This window comes from Orcinus orca, chromosome 1 (genome assembly GCF_937001465.1).
Source record: "Orcinus orca chromosome 1, mOrcOrc1.1, whole genome shotgun sequence".
In the NCBI taxonomy this organism is placed as follows: domain Eukaryota; kingdom Metazoa; phylum Chordata; class Mammalia; order Artiodactyla; family Delphinidae; genus Orcinus; species Orcinus orca.
The window spans coordinates 109,459,112-109,476,551 of NC_064559.1; the positions used below are offsets into that span (position 1 = coordinate 109,459,112).

Genomic DNA, 17,440 nt, shown 5'->3' on the forward strand with positions numbered 1-17,440 from the left:
CCCACCCTCCCTTCCCCCCTTGGTGTCCATACGTTTGTTCTCTACGGCTGTGTCTCTATTTCTGCCTTGCAAACTGTTTCATCTGTACCATTTTTCTAGATTCCACATATATGCCTTAATATACGATATTTGTTTTTCTCTTTCTAACTAACTTACTTCACTCTGTATGACAGTCTTTAGATCCATCCACATCTCTACAAATGACCCAATTTCATTCCTTTTTATGACTGAGTAATATTCCATTGTATATATGTACCACATCTTCTTTATCCATTCGTCTGTCCATGGGCATGTAGATTGCTTCCATGACCTGGCTATGGTAAATAGTGCTGCAATGAACATGAGGGTCATGTGTTTTTTGAGTTATGGTTTTCTCTGCATAGATGCCCAGTAGGGGGATTGCTGGCTCATATGATAATTCTATTTTTATTTTTTAAGGAACCTCCATACTGTTCTCCATAGTGGCTGTATTAATTTACATTCCCACCAACAGTGTAAGAGGGTTCCCTTTTCTACACACCCTCTCCAGCATTTACTGTTTGTAGATTTTTTGATGATGGCCATTCTGACCAGTGTGAGGTGATACCTCATTGTAGTTTTGATTTGCATTTCTCTAATAATTAGTGATGTTGAGCATTTTTTCATGTGTTTGTTGACCATCTGTATGTCTTCTTTGGAGAAATGTCTATTTAGGTCTTCTGCCCATTTTTTGATTGGGTTGTTTGTTTTCTTGATATTGAGCTGCATGAGCTGTTTGTATATTCTGGAGGTTAATTCTTTGTCCATTGATTCGCTTACAACAATTTTCTCCCATTCTTAGGGTTGTCTTTTCATCTAGTTTATAGTTTCCTTTGCTGTGCAGAAGCTTTTAAGTTTCATTAGGTCCCATTTGTTTATTTTTGTTTTTATTTCCATTACTCAAAAGGTGAGTCAAAAAAGATCTTGCTGTGATTTATGTCAAAGAGTGTTTTTCCTATGTTTTCCTCTAAGAGTTTTACAGTGTCCAGTCTTATATTTAGGTCTTTAATCCATTTCAAGTTTATTTTTGTGTATGGTGTTAGGGAGTGTTCTAATTTCATTCTTTTACATTTAGCTGTCCTGTTAGTTCTGGAAGTCCTAGCCACAGCAATCAGAGAAGAGAAAGAAATAAAAGGAATATAAATTGGAAAAGAAGAAGTAAAACTGTCACTGTTTGCAGATGACATTATATTATACATAGAAAATCCTAAAGATGCCACCAGAAAACTACTAGAGCTAATCAATGAATTTGGTAAAGTTGCAAGATATAAAATTAATGCACAGAAATCTCTTGCACTCTTATACACTGACAATGAAAAATCAGAAAGAGAAATTAAGGAAACTATCTCATTCACCGTTGCAACAAAATAAATAAAATACCTAGGAATAAGCCTACCTAAGGAGGTAAAAGACCTGTACTCAGAAAAGTATAAAACACTGATGAAAGAAATCAAAGATGACACAAACAGATGTAAATGGCTTTTATTATGTTGAGATATGTTCTCTCTGTACCCACTTTGGTGAGAGTTTTTATCTTGAATGAATGTTAAATTTTGTCAGATGCTTTTTCTGCATCTATTCAGATGATCATATGGTTTTGGTCTTTCCTTTTGTTAATGTGGTATATCACATTGATTGATTTCCATAGTTGAACCATCCTTGTGACCCTGGGATGAATCCAGCTTGATCATGGTGTATGATTCTATTTATGTCTTGTTGGATTCAGTCTGCTAATATTTTGCTGAGAATTTTTGCATCTGTATTCATCAAAGATATTGGCCTGTAATTTTATTTTATTTATTTATTTTTTGTAGTGTCTTTATCTGATTTTGGTATCAGGGTGATGGTGGCTTCATAGAATGAACTTGGGAGTGTTCCCTCCTCTTCAGTATTTTGGAAGAGTTTGAGAAGAATAAGTATAAGTTCTTCTTTGTATGTTTGGTAGAATTCCCCAGTGAAGCCATCCAGTCCTGGACTTTTTTTTGTAGGGAGTTTTTCTTTTTCCTTTTTTTTTTTTTTAATACAGATTCTATTTCACTTCTAGTGATCAATCTGTTCAAATTATCTGTTTCTTCTTGCCTCAGTTTCGGCAGGCTGTATGTTTCTAGAAACTTGTCCATTTCTTCTAAGTTGTCTAATTTGTTTGCATACAAGCGTTCATAATATTCTCTTACGATTTTTTATATTTCTGCAGTATCAGTTTTTATTTCTTGTCTTTCATTTATTATTTTGTTTATTTGGGTCTTCTCTCTTTTCTTCTTGGTGAGCCTGGCTAGAGATTTGTTGATGTTGTTTATCTTAAAAAAATCTCTTGGTTTTATTGATCTTTTCTATTGTTTTTTTAAATCTCTATTTTATTTATTTCCTCTCTGATCATTATTTCCTTCCTCCTCATAACTTTGGATTTTGATTGTTCTTCTTTTTCTAATTTTTTTAGGTAGTAGGTTAGATTGTTTGAGATTTTTCTTGTTTCTTGAGGGAGGCTTGTATATCACTACGAACTTCCTTCTTAGAACTGCTTTTGCTGCATCCCATATGCTTTGTTACATGGTGTTTTCATTGTCCTTTGTCTTGTGTTATTTTCTGACTTCTTTGATTTCATCATTGAGCCACTGTTTTTTTTTTTAATTTTTAAAAAATTTTTGGCTGTGTTGGGTTTTCGTTGCTGCACACGGGCTTTCTCTAGTTGCGGCAAGTGGGGGCTACTCTTCATTGCGGTGAACAGGCTTCTCATTGCAGTGGCTTCTCTTGTTGCAGAGCATGGGCTCTAGGCATGTAGCCTCAGTAGTTGTGGTGCATGGGCCCAGCTCTAGGCATGCAGGCTCAGTAGTTGTGGTGCATGGGCCCAGTTGCCCCACGGCATGTAGGATCCTCCCCAACCAGGGATCGAACCCATGTCCCCTGCACTGGCAGACAGATTCTTATCCAGTGGCAGACAGATTCTTATCCAGCCACCTGGGAAGCCCTAACCACTGGCTTTTTAGTAGCATGTTGTTTAGTCTCCAAGTATTCATTCTTTTCCTGTTTTTTTTTTTCTGTGGTTAATATCTAATTTCAGATCAGAAAAGTTGCTTGAAGTAATTTCTATCCTCTTAAATTTGTTGAGCCTTGTTTTGTGACCTAGAATGTGGTCTATCCTAGAGAATGTTCCGTGTGTACTTGAAAAGAATGTGTATTCTGGGTTTTGTTTTTGGATGTAATGTCCTGTAGTTATCAATTAAGTTGAACTGGTTTGTTTGTCATTTAGAAACTCTGTGCCTTATTGATTTTCTATCTGGATTATCTGTCCATTGATGTCAGTGAGGTGTTAAAATCTCCTACAATTATTGTATTCCTGTCAATATCTCCCTTTATGTCTGTTAGTATTTGTTTTATGGGTTTAGGTGCTCCTCTCTTGGGTGCATATATCTTAATAAATGTAATATCCTCTTCTTGTATTGATCTCTTAACATTATATAATGTCCATCATTGTCTTTCTTTATGGACTTCATTTTAAAGTCTATTTTGCCTTTTTTTTCCCTCCTGTCCTATCTAGTTACATGAGGATCTTATGTGCAGCTTTGGTTGTATAGGAAATCTGCCAGTTTCCAGCTGGTTTTCTGTGAGAATTTTTCCACATGTAGAGTGTTTTTGACATGTTTGTGCGGGCAGGTGAGCTTCTCCTACTTTGCCATCTTGATCCCCCTCCTCCCCCTCTTTTATATTTTTAACCTGTTTCTCTATACTATATCATGTGTAATTCTTCAACTCTTATTTCTGATAGACTAATTCTCTCTTCCCGTTGTACCCAATCTATTACTTAACCTGTCCAGCGAGTTTTAAAAATCAATTATTTATTTTTCATTTCTAGATATTCTGTCTAGTTCTTTTTCAAATTTTTCTGATCAGTTTTTTTAGTCTCTTGTTCCTTACTCAGGCTTTCCATTCCCTCTTTCATTTATTTTAACAAATTTGAAAATCTTAGCTTATGCTCTGTATCTAGTGGTTTCAATATGGAAAGTCTTTTCATGCCAAATCTGCTTGTTTGGGCTTCCCTGGTGGCGCAGTGGTTGAGAGTCCACCTGCCGATGCAGGGGACACGGGTTCGTGCCCCGGTCTGGAAAGATCCCACGTGCCGTGGAGCGGCTAGGCCCGTGAGCCATGGCCGCTGAGCCTGTGCGTCCGGAGCCTGTGCTCCACAACGGGAGAGGCCACAACAGTGAGAGGCCCACATACCGAAAAAAAAAAAAAATCTGCTTGTTTCTATCAGCTTTTATTCATGGTAGTTGTTTCTCTGTGTACTTAGTGGGGTTTTTTTTTGTATTATCATGAGCTTGTATTTTGGGGAATTTCATTTGCTGAAATTTATTGTGCCCTGGGTTGAGAGTACATTTTTTTTCTTTTTTTTTTTTTTTGAGGTGGGAAAATCATTTTTATTTTCTATGTTCTAAAATTTTTATTGAAATATAGTTGATTTACAATGTCGTGTTAGTTTCGGGTGTACAGCAACGTTATTCAGTTGTATATATAAAACTATGTATACACACACACACATATATATAGATGTTCTTTTTTAGATTCTTTTCCATTATAGGTTTTTGCAGGATATTATGTAGAGTTCCCTGTGCTATATGGTAGGTCGTTGTTGGTTATCTACTCCATATATGGTAGTGTGTATATTTTAATCCCAAACTCCTAATTTATCCCTCCCCCTGCTTTCCCCTCTGGTAACCATAAGTTTGTTTTCTATGTCTGAGTCTATTTCTGTTTTGTAAATAAGTTCATTCTTATTTTTTAGATTCCACATATAAGCAACATCATATGATATTTGTCTTTCCCTTTCTGACTTACTTCACTTAGTATGATAATCTCTACATCCATCCATGTTGCTGCAAGTGGCATTATTTCATTCTTACTTATGGTCATTATTTCATTCTTATTTTATTGGGTATATATACCACATCTTCTTTATCCATTCATCTGGTGGAGAGTACATTTCTTCAGAGAATATTTCCTTTTGCTTCTATTAAGCATTGGGACTTTACCAACTAGGAATGCTTTAAACTTAACTCTTGGTTTAGGATTCTTTGGGGCTGGATGTGTTGTGAATTCGGGCCTCAAACCTGCATGATGACTGGCTGGTACATACACACTCGCAGGAGAGTATTTTTTTCTCTTCACTCAGAACCAAGACCAAGTGAGGTTATTGTCCTTTGGGGAAGTAGGGATCCTAGCTTATGTGAGTCTCCAATTAGAGCCCCTAGCTTATGTGGCCCCTTAGCTTTGTCTCTGTATTCTGCATGGCTCTTAAGACAGAAGCTTTTGGTCACTGGGAAGCATAGATAGCCACTGTTCAGCACTCTCTTGTCTGGATTCATGTGTCTCCTTCATTTTTAGCCTCTGCACATTTCTCTTCTTTTTCTTGCCAGCAAAACCAAGTGTTCAAAAATATGTGTCTGGTTGTGCTTTGTTTTGTTTTATTCAGTATTTATAAAGTTAGATTTTTAAAAAGATATTTATATTCACTATTGCTGGAAATTTAAATTTTCATTCCCTGTAAAGTTTTCTTTTAGAGGTACGCCTCTATTTTGTAAGTCATTTGTGGAGAGGAATGACTGAAAGGACACAAGTTTAACAAGTAATCAAGCATAGCTTTTATCAATTAATTCATTTTCCAGGCTCCCTTCGTGACCCCAGCCAACCAGGCCTTCTCCTATGTCCAACTCTCCAAGGCATTTTGTTATAACTCATAGCACTGGCAAGATTTCACATACTACAATTTTTTAAAGATTATTTTCCTTTATTTTTTAAAATTTTTTAAATCTTTGTGTCAATAGTTATACTTTTCTTGTTAGTTTTTACTCTATTTTTAAAAACTTTTATTTTATATTGGAGTATAGCTGATTAACAATGTTGTGTTAGTTTCAGGTGTACAGCAAAGTGATTCAGTTATACGTATACTGGGATCTATTCTTCAAATTCTTTTCCCATTTAGGTTATTATAGAATATTGAGCAGAGTTCCCTTGCTATACAGTAGGTTTTTGTTGGTTATCTATTTTAAATATAGCAGTGTGTACATGTCACTCCAAAACTCCCAATATTTTCCTTTAGAGAAGAAGATAAATGATCATTTCTCCCATAGTTGGCTGCTCAAAAATTAAGAATGTGTTAGTTTCCCTTAGTAACACAGTATTGATATTTGACTTAATCATTACTTCAAGTTTTAAGTACTATGTGCTAGACACTCTGAGGGGAAGCATTCTCTAAAGTGGAGAATTTATTCAACAAACATTAAGTTCCTACCATGTTCCAAGAAATGGAAAAACAACATGAACAAAGCATAGAGACAAGAAACAGCCTGGCCTATTTAGGGGCCCAAGATAGTTTAGAACAAATGGAACATGGAAGTAGGGGGCCAGAAGTGGGGCAAGAAATGGGATAAATTATCCACAAATTTATGTAGACTATCCTTGAGCTTTTATTTGTGTTCAAACTTTTTAACCTTTCAGAATTCATATGCTTTCTTCATTTTTTAACGCTCAAATCAATACTTGAGATTTAAATCTTAAGCTGTTACTAGAATATGGTATCTGAATATGTAGAAGTCTTAATCAGAAGGTAAAAAGAAACCTTGTGTTTCATTGTAGCCCTGTAACCAGTCTCTGGGTCAATGCCTGGCCCTGGGCCACGGTGGGTTAGGGTGGCCCACAAGGGTCTGGGACGGGAGTCGGGGGTTGGTACAGGAGAACACAGTAGGACCTTATTGCATGTAATAGTATCAGGGGAATGCAGGAACCATGAATCTACAGGAGAAAGCTGAGACCAGGGTCCCAGAATTCAGGCTGGACCAGAGGGGGAAAGACAGAGAGCAGAATCTGAAATCATTACCAGAAGGCCTGGGTTCAAGCCCAGCTCCAGGGCAGAGGCAGGGCGCAGATTCCAGGAAGGCCAGGGAAACTTTGCGTCTGTAATAGGTCCACAAAGGAGTTCAACTTGAGAACAGCTGGAGATCCTAGGACAGGGAGTGTTTCCCCTGCCCTGGGTTTCAGAACTGTCCTTGGTGTGGGAAACCAAGGCTTGTCATGACACACAGGGCAGCCCCAGGGCAGCTGATGAGTGCAGCTCAGACAGGCCAGGCCCTCAAAGAATGGGCCCGGCAGCCTGATTGCCACACCTCCGTCCTCAAAAACTTTCCATGGCCACACCTGCAGAACTGTGCCCATGGCTAAAACACGAGAATGTGAGTCCAAGCAGGTGAGGATTTGCAGTAGAATTCCTGGTAGGGCTTTTGGAAGACTATACACCGTATCCCTACTGATTTCCAGGATACAGTGGTCTGCTTTTCTCTGGGGATATTTTTTAGTGTTACTGAAATAAAGAGCGTGAGTGATAGAAGCCTTGGAGTGTACAAGTATGTCCTTGGGTCCCATTTCAGGACGCCGAGGCATCAGACTGCCTAAGACAGGTACGTGTGCTTGGGTAGAGAAGTGCTCGGCGGGTGCCCAATATACTTGTTTCCAGCTTTATTAATGAATAAACAGTAAACTGATGGCAGGGCTAGGCATTCTGGGAAGGGACAGCCCAGGCAGTGCTCTGAATCTCTTCAGTGACAGCACGTGATCCTGAAGGCAGGTCAAGGAATAAAAAGCCAGACAGTCAAATGTGGCTTTAGGGAACTGCGCAGGTGGCCCAGTCCTTAGATCTTTCACGCTCTGTGGGCCCTCCGTCTGCCCAAGGCCCGGACCACAGTGACCGAGGGGAGGAAGGGTTAGCGGAGGGAGCCTGCGCGGTGCTTCCCCATCAGACCGACTCAGATCCAGCCCCTGCCTCCGCCTCCCATCCTGACGCCAGTGCCTGGCCCTCCTCCTCTCTCACGGGTTCTGGGGTTCACCTTCCCGCCCCACTCTCTAAACTCTGTTAAGGAAAGAGAAAGGAGAGCATGCTCTGGGCTGCGCCTTCAGGAGAGACGCCAGAGGACAGACAGAGCTGAGCTGGGCTTTGAACGGAACCCGCTCTTGATAACCAGAAAGGAGGTGGAAGGATGTGCTAGGCAGAGGGCAACCGGGAGATCAGCCCGATGGAACACAGGGCTCCAGATGGGGAGAAGGGTTAGACAGACAGCATGGCCTTTTAGGATGGTCTTAAATTCTAGGCTCAGTTTGAACTTTACAGCAATGAGAAGTCGTTTAAATTAGGGGGTACTAAGAAGGGGTAAAAAATTCAAATTAACCTTTATAATTTTAATATAATAGCTAATATTTACACGTTACAAAGCATGGTTTGTTTCTTTGGGCCCTTACAAGAATCCTGTGGAGGTGGAAGTGTTTAATTTGGACACCGGTATAGGATGAATGGCAGCATTCTCAGTGATTCAAGCTCCCTGCTGCCATGGAGGTTCATAAAAGGGCTGCAGTGTGTTTGTTATTAAACACAATGGGATCGGTTATGCTGCTGAAGGAATCTTCTGGAAATGTTTTTTTTTCTCTGAGGTGAGAATAAGGAGGAACGGAAAATACAGGTATGATTAGGAAAAGGACTAGTAATCAACCTTGTATTGACTTTTGTCTCGCTCTGCTTGTGCACCCGCCTGATGAAATGCTAATGTGGGCTTCGTGGGCAATCAGGGGGACGGTTATAAATAGAGCCAGCTTAAGAATAAGATAGAATGGCTTCGCTGCAAACTCCAACATTGTTTAGGGAAAGATGTCTAGTTATGAACATTCTGTATTTTTCCACCTGACATTCCCCCTTCCTGTTTTCCTTTCAGAGTTTCAGACAAAAGATAGCTCCTGGGCGAGAGGGACTCCTTCAATCTGCGTAAACCTGGCCATGTTGTCCTTCCATAGGTTACAACTGTACAAAACATGAGCCTGGACACAGATTTGACCCCTGGGATTTTCAAAACTTTGGATTTGTATAAAATAGAGTATAATAATGAAGGCCATGGACAGTGGAGTCTAATTCCCCGGGGATCAGCCCTTGGATGAGTTCCTTAATACTAGGCCTCGGTTTCCCCACCTGTAAAACAAAGATAATAGGACCTACCTCATAGGGTTGTTGTGGGGATTAAATGAGATAAATGAGGTCAGGCACTCAGTAAGTATGAGCTCTCATTGTTAACAGAGGTTTTAGGAGGCATATACAGAATACGCAACTGTGGCAACGGCAAGGCCAGAGCAAATCCCAGGGAATATCAAATGACAGAATCATTTAACTATAATACTGTATTTGAAAGGGACTTTCAGAATTGCTCCAACCCTTGTTTGGTACCAGAAACTCTTCCCTTCCCACTTCTCTCCCTAAGTGGGTACTCAGCCCCTGCTTGTACGCCACACACAGTGATGGGAAACTGCAGTCTCAGGCCAGCGCCAGAAAGCTCTGTTGGAAAGTTTCTCTGTATGGCGAATCTAAAGCTAACCTCCTAGAACTTTCACCTACTGGCTTCGTTGCTTCCAGAGTGGTGGAGAATAGGCCCGTATAGCACCTTTCAAGTTTTGGAATGATCATCACTACAGTTAGTCCTGTCTACATTAAACTACCCTGGTTTCCCTAACTATTCTTCAAAAGACTTGTCTTCTAATCACATCACCACCGTGGTCCTGTTACTCCTAGATCAACAATTCTCAACTGGGGTAGCACATCTGGAGACATTTTAGGTTGTCACAAGTGGGGCAGGGGTGCTACTGGTATCCTAACTAGACGCCAGGGATGCTGTCAGCATCCTATAATGCACAGGACAGCCCGACAACCAAGAATTATCTGGCCCAAATAGTCGATGGGGCTGAGCTTGAGAAACACTGTCCTAAATATACATGTTCATCAGTGTTCTTCTTAAAGCCTAGGGCCCAAAATGTACACGGAGGAGCGTCAGCTAACACTGCCATTGGACTGTTCGCTGACATTGGAGTGTCAGCTAACACTGCCCTACTTTGCCATTAAATTAGCCTGAGACTCAGGTAGTTCGTAGTGATCGGTCAGTTAAAGCCCCCTTTCATGTGTTGCTGTTAACCCAGGGATAGGGCTCACCTGGAAATGCTCACTTAGAAATCTCTCATCAGTGGTGGCCCTCTCTCTTGCTGAGCCCCGAGGCAGCCTTGCAATCTTTTCCAACACAATATCCTAGGCCACCACCAAGAACATTCAAAAGAAGCAGGTGTACGAGATGAAATCTATTCGCTGGTCATGTCTCCCTGGTTTTGTGGCATTGGGGCCCACGTATGATGTAATCCTGGGGCCTGTGCTTTGGAGGACCCCACAACTCTGTGTCACGACCCCTAGTGGCAGCTTGAAAGAAGAAAGGATGCCTCAACCTGACCCTTGAGAGCACCCAAGTCTCTCATACGCAGTTTCCTAAAATCCCTTTCCCGAACACAAAGCCATGCTGACCGCCGCAGTGTGGACAGAGCAGGCCTGCCCAGAAAGGGGACGCCCTCTTCCACACACGCTCCTCAAGCTGCAAGGAATAGCGCCTCCTCTTTGCCAATTTCTTCCCCACTCCTGATGCTCACGGTCTGGGTTCCCTGGATCCACGCTCGCCTTGCTTTTCCCAATATAAAGAGATGAAGGAGAGGCACTTAGAGTTAGGGAAACATACTCTACATCCTGGATTCTTCAGGGAAAAAAAGAACTTGAGTACGTGGCAATCTAAACTTCTCAGAAACCTAAAACCTGTACTAATCAATATCTAGAAAACAGTTACATAATTTTACCTTGAAGCCCAGTGCTTCATATAGTATTTAAAATAATTCCTTTTCTCCTTTTATGGGGAAAAAAAAGAGAGAAAGAGAAACTTTTTGGATAGGCTGAAATAAATGTCTTCAATTTCAGCATTCCTTTATAAACCTAGTTACTTTATTAGTTTATGAACAAAGTAATATGTTTGATTGATGCAAACATTTACCTGATTTACTCAAATATTCTGCTTGTAATATTTAAGAGTAGAATTTATTCAGATTAATCCCACGTTTGCTAACTTAATCTAATTTTCAGAGCGTTCATCATTTACCAGTTACACAAGTGGCGGTAAGCTGATGATCTAGAAGGAATGTGGTATCTCTCAGCTTCTAAGTATTTGAGAAGGAGGCTGAAACTGGACAACAGAGAAACCATTAATGTGTGAATAAAACAAAGAGCAGCTGACGTCTTCTGGGATGAGTGCTCTACACAATGGCGTAGGGATCAAGGAAGGCCTTGTTTTCAGAAATGGAGCAAGAGAAGATATGCAGGGGTGAGGCCAAGGGAGCCTTCCAAACTTGTAGCCTCCTGCCATATGGCACTTTTTTCTAGAAGTGTGGCTCTTAGGAGCACAGGCTCACAAGTTGGACTCCCTGGGTTTAAGACCCGGCTCTCCCATTTTCTAGCTGCGAGAGCTTGGTCATTTACTTAAGCTAAGCCTCAGTCTCCCCACATGTCAAAAGGTAAAGATAGTGGTACTTACCTCGTAGCATTGTTGTAAGGAATGAACGAGACTCTGTATGCATAGCGCTGGCACACAGAACATGACCAATAAGAATTAGCTATTGTTTTATCACCCTCATGGACCTCTGATACAATGAGAATTGTCCTTAAGAGATAGGTACCTCTATCCCGGTTTATTTCTTGGTAATTCGTTAATACAGTCTGTCTGCTGCTATATAGATTTCTAGAGCACTAATTAGCTCATATGTGGTTGGAAAATAGGGGAACAATACTGGCTTACCATGGAAATAGTATTGGTTCACATGCAACTTTTTCCAAGGCAAGGGGAGCTGAAATAGCAGAGAAGAATGACAACTTCAGTGGGAAGGGCTCAGTGTGGCTTTCCGTTCTTTTTTTCTTTTAATTTTAAATGAACACCTGCCCTTGGGGCTCCTGCCCCAGAGACACACATCCCAGGTTCCTTGCACCTCCCAGGTTCCACTTCCCCCCATCATACTCACCTTCACAGCAGTCTCACTGGCTCACGGCACCTTAAGTCAGAGTTTCGACTCAATTGTTTCTGCGCATTTTAAATTTTCCCCAAAGCAGCTTCTGGGCCTACTGGGTGGGCTGCCTGCTTTGGCCGTCCAATTTACCTCCCAAGGTACCGATTACTGCATCTCTTAGAGACCAATTACAAAGTCACATAGACTTTGAATAATCTGCTCTTAACCCTATTTTTTGCCATCAGCCCTGTTACCTTCATTGTGTGATTTTGTAGAATGTGAGGTTTTTCAGGAACACAACATGTCTTAATAGAAAAGCCTCATTTCTTTCAAGTGCCACAGAGAGCGGCCACAGCTGAAGCAAAGACATGTGAAGGAACTGAGCAAGGCCATCCTTGGGTAGTATGGATGTGTTTGCAGACTCCCAGGCTGCAAGGCTGGTCCCTCCCCTGAAAGGCAGAGCTCTACAGCCACTGAAATCACCTTCTCCCGGCCCAGAGCACTAAAGTGGGATGCTTGGGTCCTGACCCCATGCGGTGCAGCAGAAACAACCACTTTTCTTTTTGGTTCTGCCCTGGAGAGAGACTGTATTACAGCATGAATTAGCTAAATATATTTCTGAACAAAGCCTTTCTCTTTACTTTCTTTGCAATTTGGTCACGAAACTGCACTTTGATTCTCCCTATTTCTCTCAGATTTAAATACTTCCTACCTCCCCAGAATTCCTGTGAGAACTTGTTCCTCTCTTTACGGAAGCCCTCACCACATTATGTCTTATTACAGTGGTGTGTTATGTGTGTCTGCGTGTGCATCTGTATGTTTGTGTATGTTTTACTTGTGTGTGTGTGTGTGTGTGTGTGTGTGTGTGTGTGTTTTACCTCAGTTACACTGTAAGTCCCTTGAGGGCAGGCACTTTGTTTACATCATCTCTATACTTTCTCCATATTGCCCAGAACAATGTCTTTCACATAGTAAGTACTTAATAAATGTTTATTAAGTGAGCAAATCCTCCAAAGGCATCGACTTTCATCTGGGCTCTTTTGTCAGGAGGGTCTAACAGATGTGCACTGTGAATTCCAGTGCAGTGGTTAGAAGACACAGATTTGCATTAAAAATTTCCTGGAGAGCAGTTATTGGAAATTATTCTGGGGAGGTAAAAACCACAAAGCAATGTAAGAACACCGTATGTGAAATATTTTATTCATCTTTTTAAAAAATTAATAAGCAGCAGACAAGAATTATTTCATCTGGCTGCTCTGATAGTTCCTGCCTCTCTTTCCAAGGCTCTGGAGGTTGAGTGGTTTCCCAAGGGAATACCAGCTCAGAACAAACCTCAAGGTGATTTCTGCTTAGATAGGGAACTTGCTGCCAGACGGCAGGGTTCTGCTTCCATAGCGAGCGAAGCATGTGGGCCTGGGGGTAAGGAAGATGGGCTCAGCTGCTTTGACTGAAACCTAAAACCTCCGCTGTCCCCTTCCTGTTGGTGAGTATCCAGGTGTCTGTTCAGTGTCTCTGCTGTCCAAACCCCCTCCTTAGAGAGGGTAGGTCTGCAGCAGGGAGACCTGTGATGGTTCAGTGCGACTGGAGTGCAGGACCCAGGGGCAGTGTGGGGAGAGGCAAGGCTGGAGAGAGAGGGCAAGGCCCCCTTTGGAAGGCCATGCTGGCTACATCAAAAAGTGGATTTTTATCATGAGGGAAATAGAAAGGCACTTGAAGTTTTAAGCAGAGGAGTATAATGATTAGTTTTGTGATCATTCTTACCAATAGCTCAGTAGCTAACCAAAGGGTAACAGTTGGTCCTTACAACCATTTCCATCAGCACCACCAAGAAAATATATACTTCATTAGAAACATGTGCTTGTTATATAACCATAGCAGAAAAACAAGAATGATAATAGCTAATATCATTAAAGCTTCCTATGCGCCAGACACCATTCTAGGTGATCTTTTTTTTTTTTTTTTTTTTTTTGCAGTACACGGGCCTCTCACTGCCGTGGCCTCTCCCGTTGCGGAGCACAGGCTCCGGACGCGCAGGCTCAGCGGCCATGGCTCACGGGCCCAGCCGCTCCGCGGCATGTGGGCTCTTCCCGGTCCGGGGCACGAACCCGTGTCCCCTGCATCGGCAGGCGGACTCTCAACCACTGCGCCACCAGGGAAGCCCCTAGGTGATCTTTTAAAACGTGTTTAACTCAATCTTCACAAGAAGGAATGGAAATTTGAGGTCACACGATTAGTAAGTAGTGGTGCTGGGACTTGAACCTGTTCAGGCTGGATCCAGAAGCCATGCTTGTGATTACAGTATTATACTGCCTCAGTGATCACCCTCGGCCTTGCTTTCAACTAGGTTATCTCCCCTAAGCCACACTCACACAGAAATTCTGAGGTCACCACTGATTCTGGCAGTGTGAAGAATGGATTGGAGAGGTCTAGACCAGAAGCAGGGCTGTCAGGAGAGTGTTGCAGTGATGCTGGTGAGACATGATGGTGACCAGGAACAGTGGAAATAGAAATGGAGGAATATGAGAGAAATTAAGGAGAACAGGATCTGGTAATTCAAGCAAAAGACAAAATGCACATTGAATGCTTAGCACCAAGCCCAGTATGTGCTTTTTTCGATATATCAAACTACTATGATATTTTCATTATCACCAGTAGGGTTATTCTCCAGACTTAAGTCCTAGCTTTTGATAATAAGCTTGCAGCAAAAAGCCACAAGTAAATTTTGTATAGTAAAAAGTAACATATGAATAGCCCTTTATGGAATATGCAACAATCATTGTCAGTTTTGTTCTTAAAACAACTCATTTGTATTGGTTTGCTAGGGCTGCTGTGACAAAGTACCACAAACTGGGTAACAACAGAAAAACATATCGTCTCACTATTTTGGAGACTAGCAGTCCAGGTGTCAGCAAGGTTAGTTCCTTCTGAGGGCTGTGAGGGAGAATCTGTTCCAGGCCTCTCCCCTAGCTTCTAGTAGTTTGCTGGCAAACATTGGTGTTCCTTGGCTTATAGATCTCTGCTTTCATCTTCACATGGTGCTTTCCCTGCGAGCACAAATTTCCCCTTTTTATAAGGGCACCAGTCACGTTGAATTAGGGGCCCACCCTACTCCAGTATGACTTCATCTTAACTAATCACATCTACAATGACTATTTCCAAATAAAGTCACATTCTGAGGTTCTGGGGCTTAGGACTTCAAAATACAAATTTGGAGGGGGACACACATCAACCTGTAACACAGAAGGTAGAGCAGGAATTACTCTTATTCCCATTCTAAGGATAAACGGAGTCTCAGAGAGATGAAGTAATTCACCCAAAAGGTGAGTGAGTTCCTGGGTCACAAAAGCAAGTCTGCTGTCAGCTCAGTAGTCAAAGAGAGCCAGATAGTATAATACCTCTTGCTATGAGTTTGTCCACCTGTTCTCACACACTTGGACCAGTAAGATCTGAGGCCACACCTGGGTGTGTAAAGAGAGGGGAAGTGGTCAAATGTGGCCTCTTCTTGGAATCAACTGCAGATACCCTATTATTAAAAGCTTCGTTTTGCTTATTCAATTGCTGCCCCTATGGCTGTACCTCATGAGGGTTTATCCTCCAGGGTAACTGTTTACTCAGATTGTTTCTTGTAAGTCTGTTGTTTCTCTCTGGTGGGCCCATCCCTGAGCTGAGGAGAGCTGGGTACAATGAGCCTATTCAGGGCAGCAAGTAAAATGCCCCGTGCTTCCCTTTTCTCTCTATAGCATCATTCTTTGCCTCTCTGTGCCTTTCTTTTGTCGTGCCTATTGTGTAACATCAGCGTGGGTGTGGGGAGGGTATGAGTTGCCAGCAATGAACGTGTGGCCGAGGACACCTGCCTGATGACTTATGCACCAGAGCAGGCAGCACTGGGCGAGCTTCCCAGGAACTGTTTTGCCCCCATGCCAGCTCTGACCTGCACCTTCTGTTCTGCCTGAGTCACTCTCACCAGCTAAAGCCGGTATCCCCTCATGGGCCCCTCTGGGCAGAGAGGAGGGACAGACCACTTGTGAGCCCTCACCCCTGGGAGGCAGCGTAGGAAGTAGGCAGGTGCAGATTCTGGAGACAGATTCTAATCCCAGCCCTACCACTTACCAACCGTGTGAATGTACAGAAGATGCTTGACCTCCCTGTGTCATTCCTCATCTGTAAAATGGACATAGTACATTTGTTTACCTCATAAGATTATCACATGGATAAATGACATAATCCATAAATGGTGCCTAAAACAACATGTCTGCTATGTAATTCTAGCACTCAGTAAATGTAAGCAATACTTCCTTATTTGTTTATTTCCCAAATGTCATTTGTTAATCTGCTCATTGAAAACTGGCGAGATACATATCAAGAAGTCAGTGGTGGTTATGTCTGGATGGTGGAGTTACAGGTGACTTTATTGTCTTATTTTTGCTTATTTGTACTTTCTAAACTTTCTGTCTTACTTTTTTAATAAGAGGAAACAAACTCCTGTCGAGGATCTGCAGGGTGAAGTGGACTAGAGATGAGTGGGTACAAAATGAAGACATGACCGCTGTCCTTAGGAGTTTAAAGTCTATGGAAGGAGACAAAACAGATAGGTTAATGATGTAAGAGGGATGGGCAGTAATGCTCAGGGTGGGCTGGGGATGGAACCAGTCCCCCCTCAAGTGGCACCTGGCATTACAGAAATGCCATCGGGTTTTCCCCAGCAGTCTTTGTGTATGGTCTTCACTGACCTGGAAATAGGAACGATGACACACATAGCCTGATAAAAGAGCCACTCCTTCAATCTATCCCAGCACCCCAGGGGGACAGGGATGAGATCGCTGAGATTCTTTTCTAAGGTACCTATTTCTAGGAAAGAGCTTATGTTGAAGAAAACGTTGAGACTCTTTATGTAACACCTCTTACAAATGACAGGTATGAGCCCAGGTTGCGAAGCAGCACGTCAAGTGGAATGAAGAAGTAATTTCCTGTTTTTCTCTCTTTCCACAGCATTATTAGCACCACCATTATTCTGGCTGGAGCAATTGCACTTATCATCGGTTTTGGTATTTCAGGTATGTGATTTATTGCATTATCATTGATCCATTCACCCCTGGTCCCTAAGTCCCTAATCATTCAGTGTGGTAGAATGGCAAGAGCACAGATCTTGGACCAAGAAAACTTCAGAGTAGAGAACTGGTTCTTCTACTTATTGACTGTGTTCTCTGCACTTTATTCATTTAACTCCCTGGACCTCAGTTTTCTCATGTATGGTGTGGAGGAAATAATGTCTACCTCACCAGGTAGTTGAGAGAATCAAATGGAATGTCTATCAGAGTGTTCTGTCTACCAGATAGTGCTGAAGATATCACTCTGGGATCATAGGTAACGTGCTGTGGCTGAGCCATTCTCTCAATGGCTGGCCTGAGTACATGATTCCTTTGCAATGAAGCTTCAGCTGAAGTGTTAAAGAACATCAAGTCTTTGTACACAGGGTTCTTGATGAGAATCCTTATCCTGGCCATAACTGCCATTCCATGTAGGAAACAGAAGCCATTGC

The 17,440-nt window shown here is 42.0% G+C and overlaps 1 protein-coding gene across 1 annotated transcript in view; it reads left to right on the top strand.

Annotated features, from left to right (window-relative positions):
• VTCN1 (V-set domain containing T cell activation inhibitor 1) overlaps positions 1 to 17,440 on the top strand; it is a 69,408-nt gene that overhangs the window by 25,024 nt on the left and 26,944 nt on the right. Inside the window, 1 exon segment of the mRNA XM_033436530.2 lies at positions 16,891 to 16,955. Within this exon segment, the coding sequence (XP_033292421.1) occupies positions 16,891 to 16,955 (65 nt within the window).